Raw genomic sequence first — 22,715 nt, 5'->3', positions numbered from 1 at the left:
CGTCAAAGTTCGCATAGGAATCCAGAGCATGGGTCCGAAAGGAAGAACGCCGCAATGAGCACTGACCGTCGTCGCACAAGCTGTGCGAAGAACTTCGCGACCATCTGCAAGTGCAACACCAACGGCTCGGTATTGCAAAATGGCCGCTAACACAGCGCGGCCATCAATCCAGCACTCAATCACAGAGCGCGGCCATCACTTCAGCACAACACTCCAGCACTACGAACTGAAACCAGCGACTGCCGAGCTGTGGCGCCTGAGCATGGGACTCCGCCTTCCCCTGGAGGCGGCACAAGCGCCACCTAAAAGTGCGGTCCTGTGCAACTGGCGCCCGCCCTTCCACCGCACTAGCTGAAACGCCGCTGTAAGTTAGCCGCGCTGGCGCAGAGGTGTGCCAGGGCCCGATTGCAGTGGATTTCCACCAACTGCGACGTGCCCTTCAACAAGCGCGCCGACGAGTGTACGGCAAGCGCACTCCAGTTGCCGCCCGCCAGCGTACCCCTGAATGGCCAAAAACAGCCGTCTCACTATCTGGAGCCTCCTCCAATAGCACCCCAAACCGCGTATCGAGCGCGGGGAGAAGCTGCCCCCAATCATCCCACTCAATATTTCCAGGCAGGGGGGGTGCGGTAAGGGACGGCTCGCGTCGCCGTAAGCAACGCTTCGGTTTCGCAAGCAACGCCGCGGTCTCGCCGCTGCGGACAACTGCAGTCACTGTGGCGGAAACCTTCGAACGCTTGCTTCTGCGGTGCACTGCGTCCGAGGCACCGCGGATGGAACTCATGGGCTGCTACCACGCGCATGAGCTCCCGGCCGACAGCGCCGAGGCGCTCTTCTGGCGATGCAGTCCCTCTCGCGCTTGGGAGGCCACTCACATAACACTGTGTGACTTCGAGCAGCCGCGCGTCGCCACCCGGCTACTCTACTTCATCTACCCGTGCCGGTGTGCGGAGCCGTCTGTCACATTCTCTCGAGGAGATCACTCCACAAGCGAACTACGAATTACTCTGGTAATTAAACGCTTTGTTACTCCTTACAACGTCGCCTCATTTCTGCCTGAGCATCTCCGCGGCTGGTTAAGCCACATATTGCATGGGACAACGTCGCCTCTACGGTCCGTGGTGCCCGTTCCTAAATACCGGCGCTAGTGGTTAGATCGGATGTAACAGTGGTTAACTACGGTGAGGTGTAACGGTGCGTTGTGATGGTCTAAGCCGAATTCTCGGCTGCCTTGTTTGATTACTGCGTTACCTTTCTGTACTCAGCTTTACCAGGCTTTTGATAGTGTACAAAACGAAGCGGGTAAAAAGTGTTGTAGTCGCCAAGTTCGAGTGCTCGTGGAGACAGTGTATGTGCCGTAAAGAAAGCAGCACTGAAATGAGCCATGAATTTTAAACGGTAGCGTAAACCGGAGTTGCTGGAGCTTCTGAAGGAGTTGCGTCTTGATGTATCCGACGCACTCAGTAAACGCGAGTTGATCCAGGCTAGTCTTGCATTGGAGGGCGATGATGACGAGCTAATACAATGCCTTGAAATAATTTGGGAGAGTGCGATGACGAAAAAAGAAGTGGGCAAGTGGAAGAGAAGAACGCGAAAGGCAAGAGCGAAAAGAGCGCGAGAAGCACAAGTTCGCACTTGAAATGATGCGACTTGAGCTAGGGCTGGAACGCGTTCGAGCAGCACGATGGGCAACAAGGCGCCAACTGCAGCAGAAAGCTTTACGCAACGTCCTAAAGCGGGTACCATTGATGAGAGAAGGTCATTAAAGACCGGGCTGTTGGCTTTGTGTCGGGAGCTTGATGCAGACCTACGGGAAGAGATGACAGAGGCCGTAATTAGTAAAGTCATTTTGGAAGGTGGAAATGATCGATTGGAGACAGAACATTTCGGGAAGCTGGTTCTAAAAGAGAGGCTCATGAAGGAAAAAATGTTGGCAGGATATAGACGCATCAGCTCACGAGATTGAATAACTGAGACTAGGTGATGAACGAGATCAAAAAGAGCTCGAAGATCGTGAACGTGCGAAACGAAAAGAGTATGAAGTCGCGAGTGTGGTTCTTTCGAGAGCTTGTGAGTTCGCAGCAGAGGCAAGTAGATCAGAAAACGACGGTTTCAAGCGGCGAACGTGAGCGAGAGGCGCAGCGTGTGGAGACCGTCAGTGCAGACGCGTTACAATTATAGTCCAGGCTGTAAAATCAATCGTTCTATTAAACCGAAGCTTTCTTTGCCTCTTCCTTTGACTTTCCCACTCCTGCTTCTGTCTATCACACTGCGTCGGGGGGTGTTTCAGAAGCACGGCAGAAAGGAAAGGCAATGCAAGGGACTCATTTTCGACCTTTGCGACGGTGCCCTCTGGAGCTCCCTGGGCATCGCCACATTCCCCTCTTGACAGCTGTAATGATCCGTGATATCCCGAAAAAGAATTGCGAAAATTGCAGGGCGGACCATTCTACTAACGTGGAAGTACAGAGGAAAGCTAGATAGCATGGTAGAGAGGCGGTAGGAGAGAAGGCAGAGAACGGGTAGAGCCGACGCAGTCGCGAAAAGACACAACCTTGCTACTCTTCGCTCGCAGTTCCCATACAAGGGGACGGGAGGGTATAGGGAAAAGGTGGCGTAAGAAAGTAAGGAAACGCTACTACTATAGACACGACAGCGGTTGCGATCAAATGATATAAATGTAAATTCAGGGTACGGTACTGTACGTTTCTGCTATTTCTAAAAAAATAAACGCAGTAGAATTTGTGAAGTGGACAACTTACGCAGGGCGTACAGTACAAAGCCGCATTAAAGTGCACCGTAGGGTCCAGGCGACACCAGGGAAGCGGTCACACGTCAAATCTACGCTTCTGTACCCGCCGCGGTAGCTTTGCGGCGATGGCATTGGTTGAGTCCGCGGGTTTGATTCCGACCGCGGCAGCCGCATTTCGACGGGGGCGAAATAAAAATGCTCATGCACTAAAATTTTCGGACATGTTAAAGAACACCAAGGTGTCAAATTAATCCGCAGTCCGCTACAGCGGCGTGCTTCACAATCCGATTGCGGTTTTGGCACGTACGCCCCCATAATTCAATTAAGGTCTAACAATTATGCTACGATGTGATGTGCTATGTGAGACAATGAATATGCTCAACTCTACCAGTGGTTATGAAGTATGCGGCACATCAACGCCTCAAGCAAACACCGTCCCCTGTGCGTTGTTGCTACTGCGCAGACAAACAGCAGTGGTGCACACAAGGTAATGTTTAATATCAATTAAGCACTCTCGTGCTGGACTAAGCTTTGAAAAAGGTAAACATTCGCCGTCAGCATCACCGCTAATTATCTTTAATCAAAGCAAACACCACAAAGAGCTTCGCTTACATCGATTACCACAGCGCGTGGGATCAGCACAAGATTTGTAGTCACGACGATTTCAAATGATGAATCTGAGGAGCAGCGCTTACCTCTGCGTTAGAGCGCGGTGTCAATAGTATTTCACACCGCGAGATGGAGCCACAGGGCGTCGGAGCCGCGAATTCACGCGACGTTGATGTGGCGCAGATGCAGGAGACGCTTTAGACAGCGCGCAGGGTTGAAAGGGTAGACGAATCGACAAGGTCGGTCGTTGCAGACACATCAGGAAGCCTGACGAGGCTAGAGATTAGCTGCTCCGCCCTAATAGCCGAACAAGAAGAGGATACTAGCGTACCAAACATCCAGTGCGATATAAGCGAATGCGTTGCACAGGAATATGCAGGCTTGCGAGCGAAAGACGTTTCACTGCACCATAGGCGGATAGTTTGTTTTCATTTATCCAGGGGTAGGGGTTTGTGGCCCGACCAGCTTTCCTAACCGAACACACACACACCTACCGCCGACCAGAAGAACTTCTGCGACAGTCTACCGGATTGAAGAAAGCTGAAAGTCTACCGCATCCGACTGCGAGCATCAGCGCAAACGCTCTGGGCAGGGGCTGTCTGCTAGGAGTCGCCTCTGTAGGAACAATTCGTATCACGCCGACAAAAACGTTGTGAAAGGCCGGCCATTTAAAAGATCCCGAAAAGAAAGAAATAATCGCGACGGATAAAAGCCATTGGCATCTGTGTGTGCGCATGTAATCGTCCGTGCCTTCACTTTACAGCGCGCGCGACGGTAGAGGCTGGTGACTCATTCTCCGACCAGCAGCACTTTTGTTGATATTACGACCTCGCGTGAAGCAGTGTTCAACCAGCCAATGAGATCACCGAGCTTTTTTCAATTAGCCAATCCTCGCGCACTGAAAGTGATATTGCCAAAACGATCCTCCGACAATACGTCTCCTGTTTGCGCGTTTAAACATTCTTCTCCACCACACCCGGGATGGTTAGCGAAAGCTTGTGACCGTTATACTACTCTCATGTTGTGGAATTCCAGAATGAATCGAAAGAGGTGGTACGTTTCACTTTCTTTTTTCCTGTTATTTCTACACATTACGCACACGCGACTAAATAGTGTAAACTGATCCTGTTTTTTTTTAAAAGAAACCTATTAGTAAACGGGAAATAATTCATGAAAGGTAGTGGAGCAATGATGACAACATTACAAGACGTGTTTTTTTTCTTACTTTTGCCACAATGCTTAAGGCCACGAAAATATAATATGACTGAATGAGACCGCGGCGCCAACCAGACAGAACAGGCAACTCCCGGGAACAGGGTACGTCAGCTGATCTAGCCTGGGTGCTAACTAAGAAATGTTTCACCAGAGAAAACACCCGCGATGCCCTCGGCAGTGATCACTCAATAATCAAAATGAACGTTAGCCTGGCCAAAACCAGTGTCAACGAAACCAATCGCAACCAGACCACCCGCATCACGATTTGCACGAAAGCCAAGGGCACGTTTAGAAGCATCCCTCGACAAGACCGCTGATCTGGAGGACTGGGCTCGGTAAGTTCGTTTCGCAATCTGTCAGCATACGTCCTCTATAGCCAACGCAGATGACCATCCTGATGTCAACGCGCATCTGCTGGCCCTACGGTAAAAGCGACGTAAACTTATAGGAACATGCAAACAACTTAAGCACAAGCCTCTTCACCATCGCATCTTGAAAACTACCCAAGAAAGTCAGGACTACGCCGACCAGCATGCGGCGCAGCGTTGGAGTCATATCTGCAAGCAAAATAATGGTTGCCAAGGGTCTGATGACCCGCAAGGTTCAATCCAAGCCCTCTCAGACACTACAAACACCAGCTCCAATACGAATTCACCACAGCTGAGGTTCTCCAGTAGTAACGGACACATACTATAAAGAGTTCGACCATCCACCACTTGTTCCATCAGCTGCCCAACCGGAAGAACGAGATGGAATCAACTTCCCCTTCAGATTATCCAAATTCAGTTTTGCTCTTAGCCATAACACCTCACCTGGTCCCGACGGCATTACATATGCGATTCTCCTCAAGCTACTCAACGATCACCAGGAGCACCTTCTCCGCGTCATCAGCAACGCCTGGGAAATTGGAAGCATTGTTGATCAGTGGAAATAGACCTTGGTCATGCTTTTGTGGAAACCAGGTCGTCAACTTACGACTCCTGGTATCTTTTGGCACATTTCACTTACATCGTGCGTGGGAAAAATCATGAATGCGATAGCCTTAGTACGCCTCGAATGACATCTCGGCGTCCACAGCTACCTCCCAGACACCCTGTTGAGCTTCCGTAAGCAAGTTGGGATGTCGCCCTACGTATTTACGAAGAGGGTTGCCCCCATGCCCATGCCAGTAGTTCCCAACTTCACACCAATGACGGTGTTGACGTAAAGAATACTTTCACAACATGCTACCTTGACCCATCCTCGAAAAGATTAGCCACACCAAGCTTGGTGTCCGCATGATCCGCTTCGTCCACGACTTCATCAGTGACCGCACCACCCGCATCGTGGAAGCGGACGCCCAGCCGTTTAAAGCTTATCCCGTCTACCGAGCCACCCCTCAAAGTTCCATCCTGTCTCCAACACTCTGCAATTTGGCTATGAACCACCTGCCCCCTCTTCTCCACAAACTTCTCGGCCTTAAGCATGCCATATAATGTGACGGCATCACGCTCTGTTGCGTGACACCTCGGACACCACGGCTGTTTTGGGATCACGCGACAACATCGAGCGTAATCACGAAGCAGCCCCATCTTCCACTGACGCTGAAGTTCTCGCCATAACAGAAGCCATTTGCCTCTACTCCCATGACACGCATACAATTACTGCTCGCAGAGATAGCGATAAGACCGTTAGGGCTTTCGAATCTTAGACTATATTGCCCCACCTTCGAGCGAAATTAGCTTGCTTAGACGTCCTGCTAGAGTCAGCAACCTGGTCATACCCCAGCTCGTGAATCCTTTGCACCGATCGGCCCTTTATCATGACCGCACCCTTATTGGCCGAGGACGCAGCGGGCCTAGCAATGAAAGCGTCGTCGTGCACGACTCGTAGTACTGCGCAAAGACGCACCTACCCTCCCCCCCCCCCACCACTCCATGTACTGTCATGGTGAGTCTCTCACCAGGCACGCCGAGGCATTCTCCGTCCACAATGATATCATCCAGTACCGTATTGGATCAGTACCGCGGCGCGCCATCCGGCCAGGTATGCGGCGGTTATCTCTGCGCTCTCCCCACGTACTGGACCTGCCCTCCAACAGGTTAATCACAATTCGATTCTATCACAAACCCCACACCGGCCCTTCGGAAAGCTGTACGAACGCCCCACGGGAGACTCAGCCAACGGTCTGGTCTCGCCTAGTTTCTCACATCTTCCACATTCAAGGGCCCATGACACGCAGCTCACGTTCGGCACCTTCTATATCACGGGTTGTGCACATAACGGCGACGCGAACAGCATCGCAGCAAATAAACGTTTTCTACCATTCCCTTTTACTCCCTGCGCCCCCCCCCCCCCCCCATTGAGGTATCAGCGCCGTTCAGGTGTCAGCAGACAGCACAAGACAGATACAGTGCCGTCAACAGTAATCGCATTCTCTTTATGTATTTTGTAATTTTAAACTGAGCGGGTAGAGCAGAGCAAACAAAACCGTTATGGGCGCGCGACAATCGTTACCCTGACAAAGCCGCGTTACTCTCTCCACACCAAACAGCGGCAGAATAGGCAGGGCGTAGATTCCGAACAAGCAGGCGTTGTCTTTCGCCACATTAATCCACTGCTGCTGCTGCTACTACTACTACTACTACTACTCTCTCTCTCTGTCTCGCCGTCGCGCCGTTTATTGCTTCTTTTTACTTGCCATCATTATATTGAGAGAGAGCGAAAGTAGCGGCTAACCATTGGTTATCTCGAAGCATCGTGTTGCTTCTTGCAGCCAATGATGAGACAAGCCGCGACCGTTGAATTGTTTGAAGTATTTGAAGGTGCGGAAAGCAGCAGTAGGACGACACTGCTGCTCTTGGAAATAGACAAAGAAGGGGCATGTAACCGCTACTATACAGTCAAAGTGGTGGAGATTATGTCCATGCTTTGTTAGGAAGAAGACAGGCTTTTGGAACACACAACTTCTGTCGGACATCGACTTCTAACGAAGGGGCCATCTCCGTCCGGTGGTGGTGCGGCATTTTTGACGATTGCTGCTCGGGCGATGTCATTACGTATATTTTACCGACTTCTTTGTGCGTGTGTGTGCTTTGTGCTTACGGCGTTGTTGTGGCTTCTTGTGGCAAATTTGTGTGCTCTTCTGAGTGGGTGCTCGCGGAGAAAGAAGTTTAATCCTGGCTGTGCGCAGAGTGAATAGCCGCTGGATACAAACACCCGCTTTTCGGATGTTTGTTTTTTTCTCCTCGGTGAGTAACCCATGATGTACGTCAGCTGCCTTTACTTCCCCTCGTGATTTTGTCCCTGTATGACTATGTCGGACGTTTGAGTTGCTGTGTACGTACGTCTGCGCTTCTACTGCGTGCACCGCGTTTCAGGGAGGACTGCAGCCTGTCCTGGCGGAGCAGGCAACACGCTGCAACCCTCCCTGACCAGCTGCTTTGTGTAGCAGCCGGCAGGCGGCGACACAAGTTTGTGCTTGCGGCGTCGCGGCAGCAGGTCGCACCCCTGCAAATGAAGCCAACTTCTCACTTTTTTCTTAAAAGCTAAGCAATTACCTGTGGCAAGTGTTGCACTGAACGACGTAGATTCAAAAATGCTAGGTTTTTGCAGCATGTTAGCTAGAACATTGCTGAGTTAAAACGCAAAATCTTTTTTTTTTTTGACACGTTAAGCGAAATACGCCACGTCCCTGTATATTGCTCCAACTTAAAAAAGAAATTGGCGCTGCCAGAGGAGAGGCAAAGAGAGACAGAGAGAGAGAAAGCCACCCCTTATGTTGTTTGCTTCCGCGGGCTCAGTAGCTGTCGTCTGCTCGCTGAGCTGTCGTTGTTGCGTCGTTTGCATCGTTTTCGTCGCTCTTTCCCGATTTTGTAGATTCTAGAGCGCTGGAAAATAAAATCACTCTTCCCGCCACCGAGTGAAAAAACTATATGCAGTAGACTGAAACGCCTGTGAAAGCTTCTTGCGGCTGGAGTAGATTCGCCGACGCGGCAAGCGCCGGCGCGCGGGGCCGCTCATGAAGGTGAAGGCAACGGTAGCGCCAGCAACTCTTCAATAAAAAAGAAAGAAGCCTCAGCGTGGGGTCCTCGCTGGATCCACGCCCCCTATCTCTCATTCCTGCGATAGCCCAATTAGGGGTGGCAGTAGCTGAAAATTAAAAAAAAGAAATAATATAAAACCTCCGTATAGTTTCCGGACGTTAAACCCCGCCATCATTTCAATCTTATTTCTACCGACAAAATACTTTTTTTTTTTCTCTTTCGTGTAGCAAGCATTCATTGACTGCAGCATTCACTTTCGTCATGCTCATTGTCACTGAATACATTTACGTTCCTCGGGATTGCAAGGTCTGAAATGGAATGCGCTATTTACTAGATACAGCTTGATGCAAACACAACTATTTGCGCGCCTCTCTCTCTCTCTCTCTCCGCCCCGCCTCCCGGGCAAAGCATACAAGCTGCGCGCCTGCTAAGATTCTCCAAAGCGAACTAACAAATTTGCCTTCTTGATGCGTTGTCCGTAAACGGAGTGTTCGCATGCTTTATTTATTTCGAGTCTACGCTTCAGATTTTGTCCAACCGATGGGCAGCAGTGCGTCTCACCAGATTCCATGCTGGTCCCAGCGCCTCCCGGACACTGCGCTTTTCTCTTATACCGATTCCACAAATCAGCCAATTTAGCCTTGAGATTTCGCACAGCTGGTGAGAGTATGGGACGAGAAGCGTTAAAAAAAGAACGCCTCCATTATAGGCCATTTTGAAATATTGGAGTGTCTCTCGAGTGGTGCTTCACCTGTATTCGAACGGTCCTTCAAAAATTGCTCGAGCTATGCTGTAATTGTGGTTATTTGTTGCTTCTTGATTTCGTCCGTTGCCCCTTGATGAATGTGTTGTTCGCATGGAGAGGACGAGAGTACCCCTCTGCGTGTACAATACTTTTTTTTTTCCACAGGATACTCTTCTTACTTTTCTAGTCACATTCGTGTAGAAGCAAAATGAAACGATTCGGCAGCGTAGCTCATCAGTCCCCTTCTCACTTTTTAGGCGAAAGGTCGGGCATTTCAGCCCCTGCTTTCAGCTGAGTTGTAGCGAGAAGCTACAGGGTTATTCAGATCGCGGCTGTTCTTGAGGTCTGTAACGATGACTAAATACGATTGCTTTACTGTTAGTGCGCAAAGAAGATTAGTAATTTTTTGTTGTACAGCCTGAAAAAGAGAGCCTCAAACACGAGTTCCTTTTTCTTTCTGCATGTCCCCGTCGCTTATACCCCTGACAAACGCAAATGCTGCAAAAAAAAAGCGTTCAAATCGACGAGAATTGAAATCTGCAAGCCCTATTGTCTCCTTTTCGCGAGACTCCACAATGTAGTCAATCGCCAACGAAAAATTTTATCCCGATTGGTTCGATCACAATCGAAAGAGCCCGTATGACACAAGGTATTACGGCTCTCGTAACCTGCCTAATGCCCACGTTAAATAACAGAAAGAAGTTAAATATAATGGAACGCTTGCTGTACTCGCCTTCTAGGCGAAGGCGCTGTGATGATGGAACTCGCTTGGAAAATGTATACGCGCCGTTGTAATTTTAAAAGTTTAGACTGCCTGACCTTTTCCTCAACTCAAGAAGGGCTACTTTACGCAGCGTGTCTACGCAGTTTCTGTGCTCTGGTATGACTCGCGATCGCGAAGAAGGCACTTATGCCTCTGTAATGCTGCTTCAGTGCAATGCCACACTACAAAAGTGCTCCGAGAAGCTCGAGGACATGGCGTATGAAAGCAAAAGAAAGAAAACAACAATTTAAAACATTGCAAAGTTAAGTTCTAGTCCTCATAAATTCATTTTGCCCCGCAGCCTTGTCTACAGAGAGGCCACTCATTCATTTAGGTCGCCGGAAACTACATCAACACCTATTGCAGCAACTCAACTGGAGCAGACGAACTGGAGCAGACGACATGGAGCAGACGAACTATCCTTCGCAAGATACCAGCCGTGTGAACGCAGCGCTATAAGAGGATCCGTACACAAGAGCGGTCCAGAAAGTTAGTACAGCTATTGGAATAAAGCCTGATGACGTATAGTGAAATAATACACTTTAATTTATAGGAACGAACCAATTTACGGAAATCCGACGCGCTGCTAGGTGGTCAATTTTCCGAGACAGGCTCCATTGACTTGCGCCACCGCTTCGTCGGTGACAGAGGGCGCAATTTGTTAATTTTCCACTTTTGTTTAAAAGGATTTTAATTTCAGTTTTCTGCCCCCCCCCCCCCCTGCGATCCTAAAGGTTCCAGGTATATATAATGCCTATTATTTTCGTGAAGCGGTATGAGTTTTTTCTTGACGACTGCATTTCACATTGCTTCTCTATCTCCCTATGCGAATGCAGTTCAGAAGCAGGAGGCACAACGAGTCTATGAATACGTGAATGTGAGGAAGAAGAAAACGAGGCAGGCAGTTGGCGCATTCACCAGCTTCGTGGCACAGGGAGGCTGCTTCAATTTGCAAAGCGGTGAGTTTAATTCAGGTTGTTTGCAGTCCATGCAGCAGAAGGGACTCTACGATTGCCCACCAGTTACTTGCCGGATAATTTTTGCACTTGTTGACGAACGCTCGTTTCGTTTCAGCGGATTTCTCCACTTGGCTGTTTTCACCTGGGGTCAGTTTTGCGGCTCCAAATGTAAGTGATCTCTTTTTCAGTTGATGCTGTAATATTTTGCGAGGTTCGGGATTCTGTGAACAGCGCCAATGTATCAGTAACTGCCAGTGGGATGCCACCACGCATTTTATTGTTCGGAAACGTTCGGTCAGGACTGTTGCCACTGTTCCACCTCTGGCCCTAATCGCCATACAGAAATGGCTTAGCACGGGCAACAGTCGTAATGCTCGCATGCTTAGGCCTTTAGCATCGTGGTCAGAGCTCGTGAAGCTTTGTGAAAGTCTCGGCCATTGGAATGTTTTGTTCAAGAACCTATCTGCGGATGCTTATTAGTAATAGGTACCTCTCAATCTCCTCTCCGTTTGGTGGCGCTCCGTGCCAGGTGATGCTCCGCATGTTACCACCGCGCGTCAACCTCACGAGTCAGGACATTCTGACACTTGACAGCGGGAATTTGGTCGGTGCCGAAGGAAATGAACGTGCAAGGAGACAGAGTGAGTGCGTCACCATCACGCAATAAGAGTGGCAATCGTAGCTTCCGCTTCGATGCCCACTGCGGTTAGCGTAGCCTTGGTAGAGTATGCCAGAAGGGGAGATAGTCCAGTGGATGTCGTAGCAAGCGCCGAGAGGGATGCAAAAACACTGAAATTGTGGCGGCGCTGCCGTTGCCTTATCCTGAAGCTCCGGCTGTTTCAGCTGCGCCGATTCGCTGAGCTGATCTCGCGGGCCGAATAGCTGTCGTCTGCTCCACGCACCGTCACTTTTGTGGTTCCCGTCTCTCTTTCTCCAGATCCTTTACAGCACGTCGGTGGGGAATAAACTCAGCGTTTCCTCCACCGAGTAGCAAAACTGAATGCAGCAGAGTGACACACCTGTCCAAGCTCGATGCAGCTGTGGTAGGGTCTGAGACGCAACACGCGTCCGCTTGACGTGCGGGGCCGCTCATTCAAGTGAAGGCGACGGTGCGTAAACCGACATTTCAATGAAGATCGCCTCATAGAGGAACCCGCGCTGGACCCACTCCCACTATGTAGTACACTCTAGCTGCGATCTTTCCGCCGACATAGTAGGTATACTACTGGCAGAGTAGGAGCTTCCTAGGGGCAGAGCACGGCGATATTATGCCTTCTCTTGTAGCCGACATCCAAACACGATGTATTGTAGAATATTGCTTTGCAGAAGGGTTGAAATCTGGGCCAGTTGGTACATACTTGAACGAAAAAAACCAGTCAAAAACACAAAGGACAAGAGGAGAAGTTCACACCACAACGACTGTACTATCAACTGAGGTTTATTAGAATCGGTGTAGTCCCAGCAAGGCCAGCAGAGCATGCGCAACTGCATCATCACTAATCACATAGCATGAAAAGACAAGAAACGTTTCTATCGGGACCGACTTAGAAATTCAAATTCTTTTTCATGTAAGCGCACCGAGGTTGTACTAACGCAGTCATCACCTAATAAACTGATGTAGTACGCTTCCAAGATTTCTCGCTCTTCTTCATGAAAAAGAATTTGAATTTCTAAGTCGGTCCTGATAGAAACGTTTTTTGTCTTTTCATGCTATGTGATTAGTGATGATGCAGTTGCGCATGCTCTGCTGGCCTTGCTGGGACTACTCCGATTCTAATAAACCTCAGTTGATAGCCCAGTCGTGGTGTGAACTTCTCATCTTGTCCTTTGTGTTTTTGACAGGTTTTTTCGTTCAAGAATATTGCTGTGTTGTGGTACGGCGTTATATGGCAAATATAATGCACGAGATGGACCTAGAATTAGCGGCGACATTAGTGGGAGAGCAGCGAAACGGAGTACACTCCGCGTGAGGTGCTTGAGAAGTGGAGCAGCCCGAGCATAGCCGCGTGCCTGTTTTGGATGCGCGTTAGCCCGATGCATTTAAGAAGGAAACTTTGTGGCCCGATGGGCTGGCTCCACTTGAGAAAGGCACTAGAATTGGCAGGTGTCTTCTAATGAGCTGTATTCTTATTTCTTTTCGAAGGCAATGTCTTCTTAGCCGACTTCGCACAGATTTGGCGTATCTGGAATCCGGGTATCTTGCAACCACTTGTAGAAGAAGAAAAGCGCCCGCTATGTGACTTGTAAATGGGTAAACATAGAAATTGTGTTAAAAAAACACCTCGTCATGCCCAGAACGCGCAACATTAGTCAGTAACTAAGCATACAATAAAAAAAATTGGCGTAAAATTACGACACTCCCTAACGCGAATATTGAGCGCAGCTTATAGGTGTTTTGAATTTGCGATATAGGAAAGAATTTGATCCTGAACGACAGGTTGCTATCGGTGGTGGCGTGGACTCCGCACGGGTAGCTCGTTTGGCATCAGCGGCCGACGAAGCGTTTCCAGCGGTTGCACCGCTAATTATTCAGAAAGAAAGCGTGAACACGGGAACGCGTGGCTCTCGCGGAGCGCATGCTCTAACGGCGGCGGCGGCGCCACAGGCGAATTAGCGCGTGCGCAGTGAGTCCGAAGCTCACGTCAGCGCTTTGTTTCCGCGCTGTCCGCATGCCTGCTCGCCGCCGGCACTCCGCGTTCTTCGTCACCCTTTCGTCATACCTACCTCCGCTCTCCGCCTCATGGTTCTGCTGCACCCTCTCTCCACTTTTCTCCTTGGCGGCTCTTCCTTCTCGCTTTTTTCATCATCCGCTCCGCGCTACGTTCGCTCTCATCTTGCACTGGGCGCGTTCGTTCGGCACGTGAAGCCGATGCTCTCCACAGGAACGGGCGCCTATAAGCTGCGATCTGAAAACAGGTGCAAGTAGCCGTAAACAGCGTGCGATGCTAGTCTGTGTCGCTGCCACCCTGCGCCGCGATGCCGTCAAGTGCCATCTAAGATAACTGCCATGCCATCCACCAGTTGGCGCGAAGTCTCCGAGTTAGATTCAGAGTCATTGCAAGTTTAGGTAAGGGTGCATAAAGAGATAGAAGTTTAAAATACAAAAGTTAAAATCGAGATCAAATACATGAAAGACTACATATCGATACATCTAGAAACATCTCATTAAATCAAGCAGGATAGGAGCGTATTTTTCCCCGCCTGTTTTGAAAGGAGATGCAGTCATCATCATCACTGGTGCCTCGCTGTGCGTGCGTTCGCCGCGGACAGCTCGTGGGGAGGTGCGCAAATCGAGGCACTCTACAGTTCGGGACACGAGATAGTTCGGGAGGGAGCAGAAATGTGATTACTTGTACGTCACTAACAATTGCGGGCACCGCGGCTTATCTGGGGCATGGTCTGAGTGGCCTATTGGCGGACGCTCATTACGGGTCTCGAAAATCGCTAAATTTTGCGAAACGTTTGGCCCACAATAGAGCGGTTTCCGGCATCGACCATTTAGAATGATGACACCACCTAGAGCAGGGTGCAGGCGTCAGTATGAAGGCTGAGCAGATCACTGGAGGACATCGTAAGATCTAGTCACATTGAGTAGTTGTTTGAAACCACACAAGAAAATTGCAGATCCGTCGTTCAACAAGCATAAACTTTTAATTTCTTTGCGCAGTATGCCGCGGAGGCCTTAGCTTTGCCATGTAACATTCTATGCACTGCATTCTCATCACACTACAGCAGCGCTGCTACACATTTGAAAAATATTCGTTTCAGGAAAAGAAAGATTGGTCGCTGGCTGCACGTGAATGCTGACTACGGGGATGCATACCGCGAGTGAACTTGATGTGGCATAGTACGTACTATAGAACATCGAATAGATACAATAAATGGTGTGTCGAAAGCACGACTCGCCGCCCACAAACTATCGCTCTGGTCAATGCTCGTTGTCGAGCAGACATATAGACTACGTAGTTTACCACAGGAAGTGTTGTGGTCTTCTGCATGGTACCAATAAGGTGTAAACTGAACCGCAAACTCCCTAAAATTTGCACGCTTAGAGCGAATACTATTTGCACTCCATTTGAAGATGGGCTACATATTCATAAAAGTTCTTGCTGAAGCTAGGGTAGGGATGAACGAGCCTGTTAACAATGCATGCTACATCGAGAAGCATGTACTTGGGAGGCTGTTAGCGTGAGAAATCTCGGCGACTGTCGGTGTGAACTCATAAAACAGCATGCGAGTGACCAATTTGTTTACTAGGTAGGGACCACAGCTTTGGCGATGTCCACACACCTGATCGTGATGGTCTCGCACTTTGCTGTTGGCTGTTCGATGCTCATATGTATTGGTTTTTGTTGTTTACATGTTGTGATGACCACAACCGTGGATTCGAAAAGACCAAGAATGGAGCCTGGAAATGGCGGAAATTCCCACGAGCAGGGTAGGAAGAGGACTCGCTCAGCCTCCCCGGAGCCGCTCAACTTGATCAGGCGCCGAAACGCTGACGGCACTATTGACTGGCGATGGCTGGAGGAGAACGTAAGTAGAACTGGAGGCAGTGAAAACCTTTTCGCCGGAACAAAATTATGCGCGGTCTTGCTTGTATGCGCCTAGAGGTATTTGTATACCACTGCTCGAACTGTTGTGGTCTCACGCGTGCGTCCCGTGTTGGCAACCCTGTGTCCGAGAGTTACACAAACGGGAGCTCGTACTTTTCGCACAAATTTCCCTGTGCCGCGTACCCAGTTGCCGACGAATTACAGGGCTTCACAGGATCGATCGCGTATGGCAGCAGAATAACAGCATGTGGAAAGGACAGAAAAAAAAATAAAACGATGGGACGAGCACTTAAAAATGAAATTCTGGGGTATTACGTGCCAAAACCACGATCTGATAGCCGGCGAAGCACACTGCATTAGTTACGCTTGACTTCAGCTGGGAGGTGAAAAGTGGTGACAGGGTTGATTTCCTCTATGGCGTCAAAACCGATGCTGCAGAGTCCAGTGAGCCACTGTGCAATCTGGCTTGAGCGAAGTCAGCAAAGAATTTGCATGGACAAGCGGCATTGGTATATTTCGTAAAACATTTTTAATAGCTTTAAAATACATCTGAATACATATAGAGGCGAGGGGCGAAGGAAGGCCTGAAGAAAGAAAAATCAGCAAATATAGCACATAAACAAGAATGCATATTTAAAAGCAGTAGGATATACAGTAATACTTTACATATTCACAATATATATCAATATACACAGAAGATGCCGTAAAGATAAACAGGCATCATTACAAATTAACAAAACAATAAAATACTTTTTCGCAAAAGGAAAGACAGTATGGCATGGTTACATATTTCCATGCAATCTTAAACAGAAGAGGTCCTTGAATGTTAATTACGCGGGTAGATTATTCCATTAATTGGATGTTCGTGGAAAGAATGATTGTGAAAACGTGACGGTGTCATATCGGGGCATGTTGATCTTACGTCAGTGGTCTCGTCACGCTGAAAGAAATGGCGCTGAGTGAATCCATCTGGACTGAAGAGCCCTGTTATGACACTATAGCTTGTGTAAAAGAGGAATGTGAGATTACTTGCGATGAACCAAAAGTAATGAAACACCAAAGAATCCTTCATTTGTGTGATACTAGCAGTTAGATGGTAATTTGACAAGAAGAAGCGTAGAAAGCGATTCAGTACTGCTTGAAGTTCGTCTATTAATATGGCCTGATGTGGGTCCCATATAGATGAAGCGTATTGCTGTTGTGGATGGATGTATTTGTATTTAGAAATAGTGTTAAAGAAACTGAAGCGAGGTAATAATTTAGCTTTAAGTTGTCTTTAGATATTGTTTGTTGTACCTGTCGCTTCGAGCACGGGTTGTTAGCTATGTGGCTGCCAAGGTAGCCATGCAATATTACAGACCGCAGTGGAAAATAATTTTGTACTTAGGCTTGCACGCTGTCCTAGTACGGGAGATCCGCATACCTTTGTATTTGTTAACGTAAGGTTCAACCTGCCAAGTGCGAGATCATTCATGGGCGATATTTAAGTCAGCCGGAAGGCACACATCAGAAGTGTTAGTTATTTTTAGATAAATGACACGCTCCTTTGTGAATAAACAAACCTATGCCGATATGTTAGTGGATAAGAAATTTATATATAATAAAAATAAAAGCGGACCAAGAATCGGCCCGTAGGCAACGCCTTATTCTACTGGGGCCATTCCGGAGGTAGATACGTTCGTACTAAAAAAATTGAACGCCAGATGACAGGAAAGCACAAATCCAGTTGATTATTCCCACATCGATATTAAGAACGCTTAGTTTATGTAAAAGTAATAAGTTAACTTTATCAAATGCTTTGGAAAACATTACGTTGGTGGCTTTAGAAAGTGCGGTTCGTATTTCACGTTGAGGAGCTCGTAGCCGGCCAAGCCACAATGTCGAAGTACTCATGGAAAGGCTATCGAATTACCGTTCCGCTGCGCAAGATCGAATATCTGTGGGATGTGTAAGGCCAACACGTAATAATGACCTCTCCTTGAGAGAGAATCTACTGTTCACAGCACTGATTGCGTGTCAGAATATTCAGTTCTAAACCAGCAGGAAATGAACCGTGCAGTTTCTGGTATCACAACAAGTTATCCAGCTGTTTAAGGCGACCTGTGGTTTAATTTGAAGTGACGGGAGGTGGCTAGTTGATGGATCACAACGGCCGCCGTCGAGGCGCATGTGGTTACGCGATCCGTCTGCGCATATATCCAGAGAGCCACCGTACTACAGCGCAGGTAGATGCCCCAAGGTGAGCTGCTTAGGGCTAGCGCAGGGGAGACACGATTTCGTTGCAATCGCAGGCATTCGAAGGCACACCAGTGCTCTACGCAATGTAGACGGTGGCACTTCCGAGAAGACTGTAGGTGCGAAGCCTGAGGTATTGTCGTCCCTGTGAGCAGTGATACATCTTAACAGGTACAGTCTTGGCGGTTTTCTAGACGTTGTAGGGGTTGAAGGACGGTCTTCGGGATGAAAACCCAACTTGGGAGGGTTTATTTTACATTATATACAGAGAGGTGACAGTCAAGTAACATTTGTACAGTCATTACGGGCCGGCAGCAACTCGGACGCTGCGGCCCACGGCAAGAAGTTCGAGAGAGGTCAATCAAGGGAATCAGGGAATGCTCCAGAATGCCCAGGTCTCTCTGGAAGGCTTCTTATAAACCCTTCGAGCACTGGAAGCCGCGTCATGTTCGACCAATGGGAGAGTCCGCTCAGATGACGCCACTTTCAGCCAAAGGTAGGCGCGCGTGCGATGGTGTCATACCCGGCGAAGAGAGTCGGCGCCTGGTCCTCCTCTCTTGATCACTTGATCCCCCTGCGCTCTTGCCTCGCAAAATTGCAATCCACTTCTTCTAAGGTGGAGAAGGAGGGAGGGCGCTCATGCTCCATTATACAAGGGCCCACCTGCTCCCGGTGGCTCGGCTCCGCAGTGGTGGCAAATGCCTTCTTCAAAGGCGAAGGGGGACGATTGGGCTCTATTGTCCGACGGCCCCTTCTAATCCCGGCGGCGCACGACCTGGGGGCCGCAAACTTGTTTGCACTTGTCTGGTGCTCCTCTGGAATGTGCTTTCCTGCTTCTGCATTCCTCAATTAGCTGTGCTGCGATTCGAAGTGGTTTGGGGAACTCGAAGTAGCCTCAGGAAACAGCTCCATATCTAACAACGTGCAGGCAACGAATGGCGTGCGTGTCGAGTGAGCAGTTGATGTTGAGCAGAAAAAGGCTCACAGGACCTATATATTTTCATTAGATGCGTCCGTGATTCATGCATCGTGCTGAAGGTCTATAAAAAAGGCAACAGACAGAGGCATGTTCACAGTTTTGGGCCTGAAGGCGCTCCAAAGTACGAAGGCAGGTCGTACACATACTCCAGAGCACGGGCATGTTGTAGCGCAGACAGTGCATAAACAACGCCCGGTATCGCTGCAGCAGACTATGAGGGGTCCCATCTGATTCCACTTGCAACTCGAATCACCATCATCATCAGCCTGGTTACGCCCACTGCAGGGCAAAGGCCTCTCCCATACTTCTCCAACTACCCCGGTCATGTGCTGATTGTAGCCATGTTGTCCCTGCAAACGTCTTAATGTCATCCGCCCATCTAACTTCTCTGCCGTCCCTGCTACGCTTCCCTTCCCTTGGAATCCAGTCCGTAACCCTTAATGGTCGCAACTGGCCGCAAGTCGGATGCGAACCCACATCTTCGGATTAAGCGGGCGATGCTCTTACCAACCGAGCCACCGCGGCGCCGTACTGCAATTCATTGTCATGACTATTTACGCAAGTACACCAGAACTAATCCTAGAAGTGCTAGTGAACGCCGCCACTCAGGGCCATGGAAGGGGTTGTAGAGCACCTACCACAGGAGTGACCTAGTAGATAAACTCATTCGTGTGAAGGAAACAAATCAATAAACCCTCACATGTTACCTAAAAGCATCAAAGGTATACAAGGCGATTATTTTCAACTTTTACGGAATTTTTAAATATAGCCTATTGCAGAAAACATAATTCTATCCCTTGAGCTGGATTAGTCAGAGAGGCGGACATTACTTGCACGAGAAGTATGACACGTATACAACCAATTAACAAATATTCACTAATCAACTTCTGGATGATTTACTATATGGGAATTGTAGTTTGCGGGAAGAAAGGGGGCTAACCAAGGGGCATGATTTTGATGAGTCATATCATAACCAGCCAACAAACACTGACACCAAGGACAACATAGGGGAAATCAGTTGTGCCTAATAAATGAAATAAAGAAACGATAAATTAAATAAAAAAACTACTTGCCGCAGATAAGGAACGATCCCACAACCTTCGCATGTGAAGGTTGTGGGATCGTTCCCCACTTGCGGCAAGTTGCTTTTTCATCCACTTACATTTCCAATCATTTATCGTTTCTTTATTTCATTTATTAGGCACAAATAATTTTCCCCATGTTGTCCTTTGTGTCAGTGTTTGTTGGCTTCTTATAATACTGTAATTTGCGAATTCTAGCGGGACAGCTTGCGAGGCCTACCGATTTGGAATGAATTTTCAAAATGGCGCCAGTTTGGAGATATGCGCCATCAAACTCGCCGTAAAGATGCACTGTTGTTCCGCCTACTTGGTTTACAAAACGCTCTTTCATGCATTGAAGCACGACAGTTACTGGAACGACCTCGTATTTCGTTTCGCACTTTGGGTGACAATATCTCGAAACTGGTGTCATCCTGGAAGTTCATTACAAGTGGATACTTGTTGGAAGACACCCGCCGCGGTTGCTCAGTTGCTTGGTGTTGGGCTGCTGAACACGAGGTCGCGGGATCGAATCCCGGCCACGGCGGCCGCATTTCGATGGGGGCGAATTGCGAAAACACTCGTGTAGTTAGATTTGGGTGCACGCTAAAAAACCCCAGGTGGTCGAAATTTCCGGAGTCCTTCACTGCGGCGTGCCTCATAATCGGAAAGTGGTTTTGGCACGTAAAACCCCATAATTAAAAAAACACTTGTTGGAACTTCACCGGCTACAATTCGTAAATTGCAACATATGTGCCGTAAGGAAATTAATTCCGAAAGGAATTAGCGCATTATTGTTAATTATTTGAATATGTGTCTGCGTTTGTCGTGCTAGTAATGTTTGTCTCTTCGAATAGTCCAGCTCAAGGAGTAGAACTATCCGCAGCAGATGACTTTTTAAAAAATCCGTTACACCTAAACATGATCAATCCGTGTATGTCAACCGTAGCTGAAACCGTTCATGAGCATTGACATTCGGCAGTTACTTCAATTTGGCGAGCCCACAGTTTCCCGCGGTTTTCGCCAGATTACAAACATTCGTGACTGCTGCTCTCCGTCTGTGAATACACTTTTTTCACAGTGGAGTGCTCGATGAAGAATATTCTCTCGCCTATAATATTGTTCCTACGACGAAGACTTTAAGGGGGAGCCGATATTGATATCGAATTGGTGTGACGAATAGTCGTCGTCATTCATGCCGTTCATATTCACTTATTCTATTTTTTATAGCGTATGTGTGCGTTGTTTATTTTTCTCTCTCTCTTTTTTTTGTCGGCACGGTAACGCGAACATGACCGACCGCTAGGTTTGTTTCAGGAACATGCCTCTGGTGACCGAAGTTGTGGAACGAGTTCGGGTGAAATCGCAGACGTGGAAGCGCCATCCACATCGCATGGCCGGGCTAGGCTCTGCACAGAGCCTTCTCCACCTCCAAAAGGGGTTGCAGAGCCACCTGTGGGCGTCGCCACGAGGTTCTTTCCCCCGTCGTCGCTCATCGATCGGTACTGCAGTTTCTTGAAATATGCCTCTTAGAAGTTGCATGTTTATAAATATACTTACGTTAAAGGGCTCTTTAAAGGAAAAAGAGGCAGGTTTAGATTAACACAAATATTCATTCTTTATTTTAATTCAATTCACTTTATTTACTAGATAGGTATGGATGGTCACCCTAGCTGAAAGCTACAACTTGACGGAGGCGAAAGTAGACACTACAACGTTAGGATGGATAGTTGGGCGTGTTGGTTAAGGATGATCTGATGTGAAGGCGCTAAAACGACGGTCTTCTTCGTCCACCGTCGTTTTAGAGCCTTCACTTCAGATCAGACACTACAAGGCAGGCACAGTGAAGGGGAATGTAAGATAAAAACTTGTTCGAAGAACAAAGAAGCTCGCAATACAGAAAGTCACGCAGAAACTCCTCTGGGAGTTGTCAAAGTATGCGTAAGCGTTGCGCCACTTGCTCTCCTCCACGCAGTCCGGTGTCATTATCAATGCCATGAAGCTCGATCCGACGAGCATAAGCGACAGATGGAGAGACTCGCGCCTTCTTCACCCGATGTATTGAAACGTTTAAACTTGGCTCTCTTCTGTCGTTACTGGCACAACAGCTCGTGACTGTACCCTCAAAAATAGGTTGTCGATTGCTCTTCGCACAGGTAGCTAGTAATTGCGCATTCATCCGACAGTCTCTGTGAAACGGTTCCCACATCTCATGCCCTGAACATTTGTGCTTGCAGTTTAACGCCAGTGCTGAGGGGGATCTCTGCGGGCAACTCTACCTGGCATCGTCACTCAAGAGTCAATCGCGAGAGCATGGTGCCGATGCCCAACGTGAGCCCCACGCAAGCTACTGCCCCGTGGGAGGAAGCCCAAGAAGAACAGCCCGGCCCATCAAACATGTTTCAACTGTATCACTGACGTCATCCGAATGGCAGCGCTCGATCGTCACGAGCGCATCAGTTTGACGACATTGTAATAACGTTTTTACCTTGAATTTGTGCACCCGGGTGTATCTATTTGCATTACTAAACGTTGACATGGCGTGCGATCGGAGATCGTTGTTCGGTGCGTTCGTTCAGTTAACGCCGATCCATACGACGGACCAAATTGCTCTTTTGGACCGCGGTCCTCGCGGTCCAACAAATCGCCAAGGCTTTTCCCTCTTCAGTTTTCGGGGTGGAACGCATGCAAACCACATGCAAAATTTTGGCGTAGCCAACGAATGCTGTCCGGCAACAAATTGTCTTCAGCAAAATTTAATCTACAGTTTTCGGCTCAGCCAAAGCCAGTCGTTTCATGTCCACCGTTCAGGCTAC

At 48.6% G+C, this 22,715-nt stretch overlaps 1 protein-coding gene across 4 annotated transcripts in view; it reads left to right on the top strand.

The window, feature by feature from the left end:
• Positions 1-22,444, top strand: part of LOC135897301 (uncharacterized) — a 43,210-nt gene extending 20,766 nt beyond the window's left edge. The window contains exons 1-5 of one of the 4 annotated variants that reach the window (XR_010562999.1): positions 10,943-11,068; positions 11,184-11,236; positions 15,463-15,604; positions 21,217-21,401; positions 22,137-22,444. Coding sequence is in view for 1 of the 4 variants with exons in the window: in XM_070527265.1 (XP_070383366.1) it covers positions 10,946-11,068; positions 11,184-11,236; positions 11,598-11,735 (314 nt within the window). In the remaining 3 variants the exon portion in view is untranslated. Of the gene's footprint in view, positions 1-10,942; positions 11,069-11,183; positions 11,237-11,597; positions 12,308-14,836; positions 15,131-15,462; positions 15,605-21,205; positions 21,402-22,136 lie in introns of those variants that run through there. The other 3 variants (XR_010563000.1, XM_070527265.1, XR_011509004.1) reach the window with 3 other exon arrangements.
• Positions 22,445-22,715: the final 271 nt, after the last annotated feature.

This window comes from Dermacentor albipictus, chromosome 10, assembly GCF_038994185.2.
Source record: "Dermacentor albipictus isolate Rhodes 1998 colony chromosome 10, USDA_Dalb.pri_finalv2, whole genome shotgun sequence".
In the NCBI taxonomy this organism is placed as follows: domain Eukaryota; kingdom Metazoa; phylum Arthropoda; class Arachnida; order Ixodida; family Ixodidae; genus Dermacentor; species Dermacentor albipictus.
The sequence above is the reverse complement of the archived record's forward strand: the minus strand, read 5'-3'. Positions and strand labels throughout refer to the sequence as shown.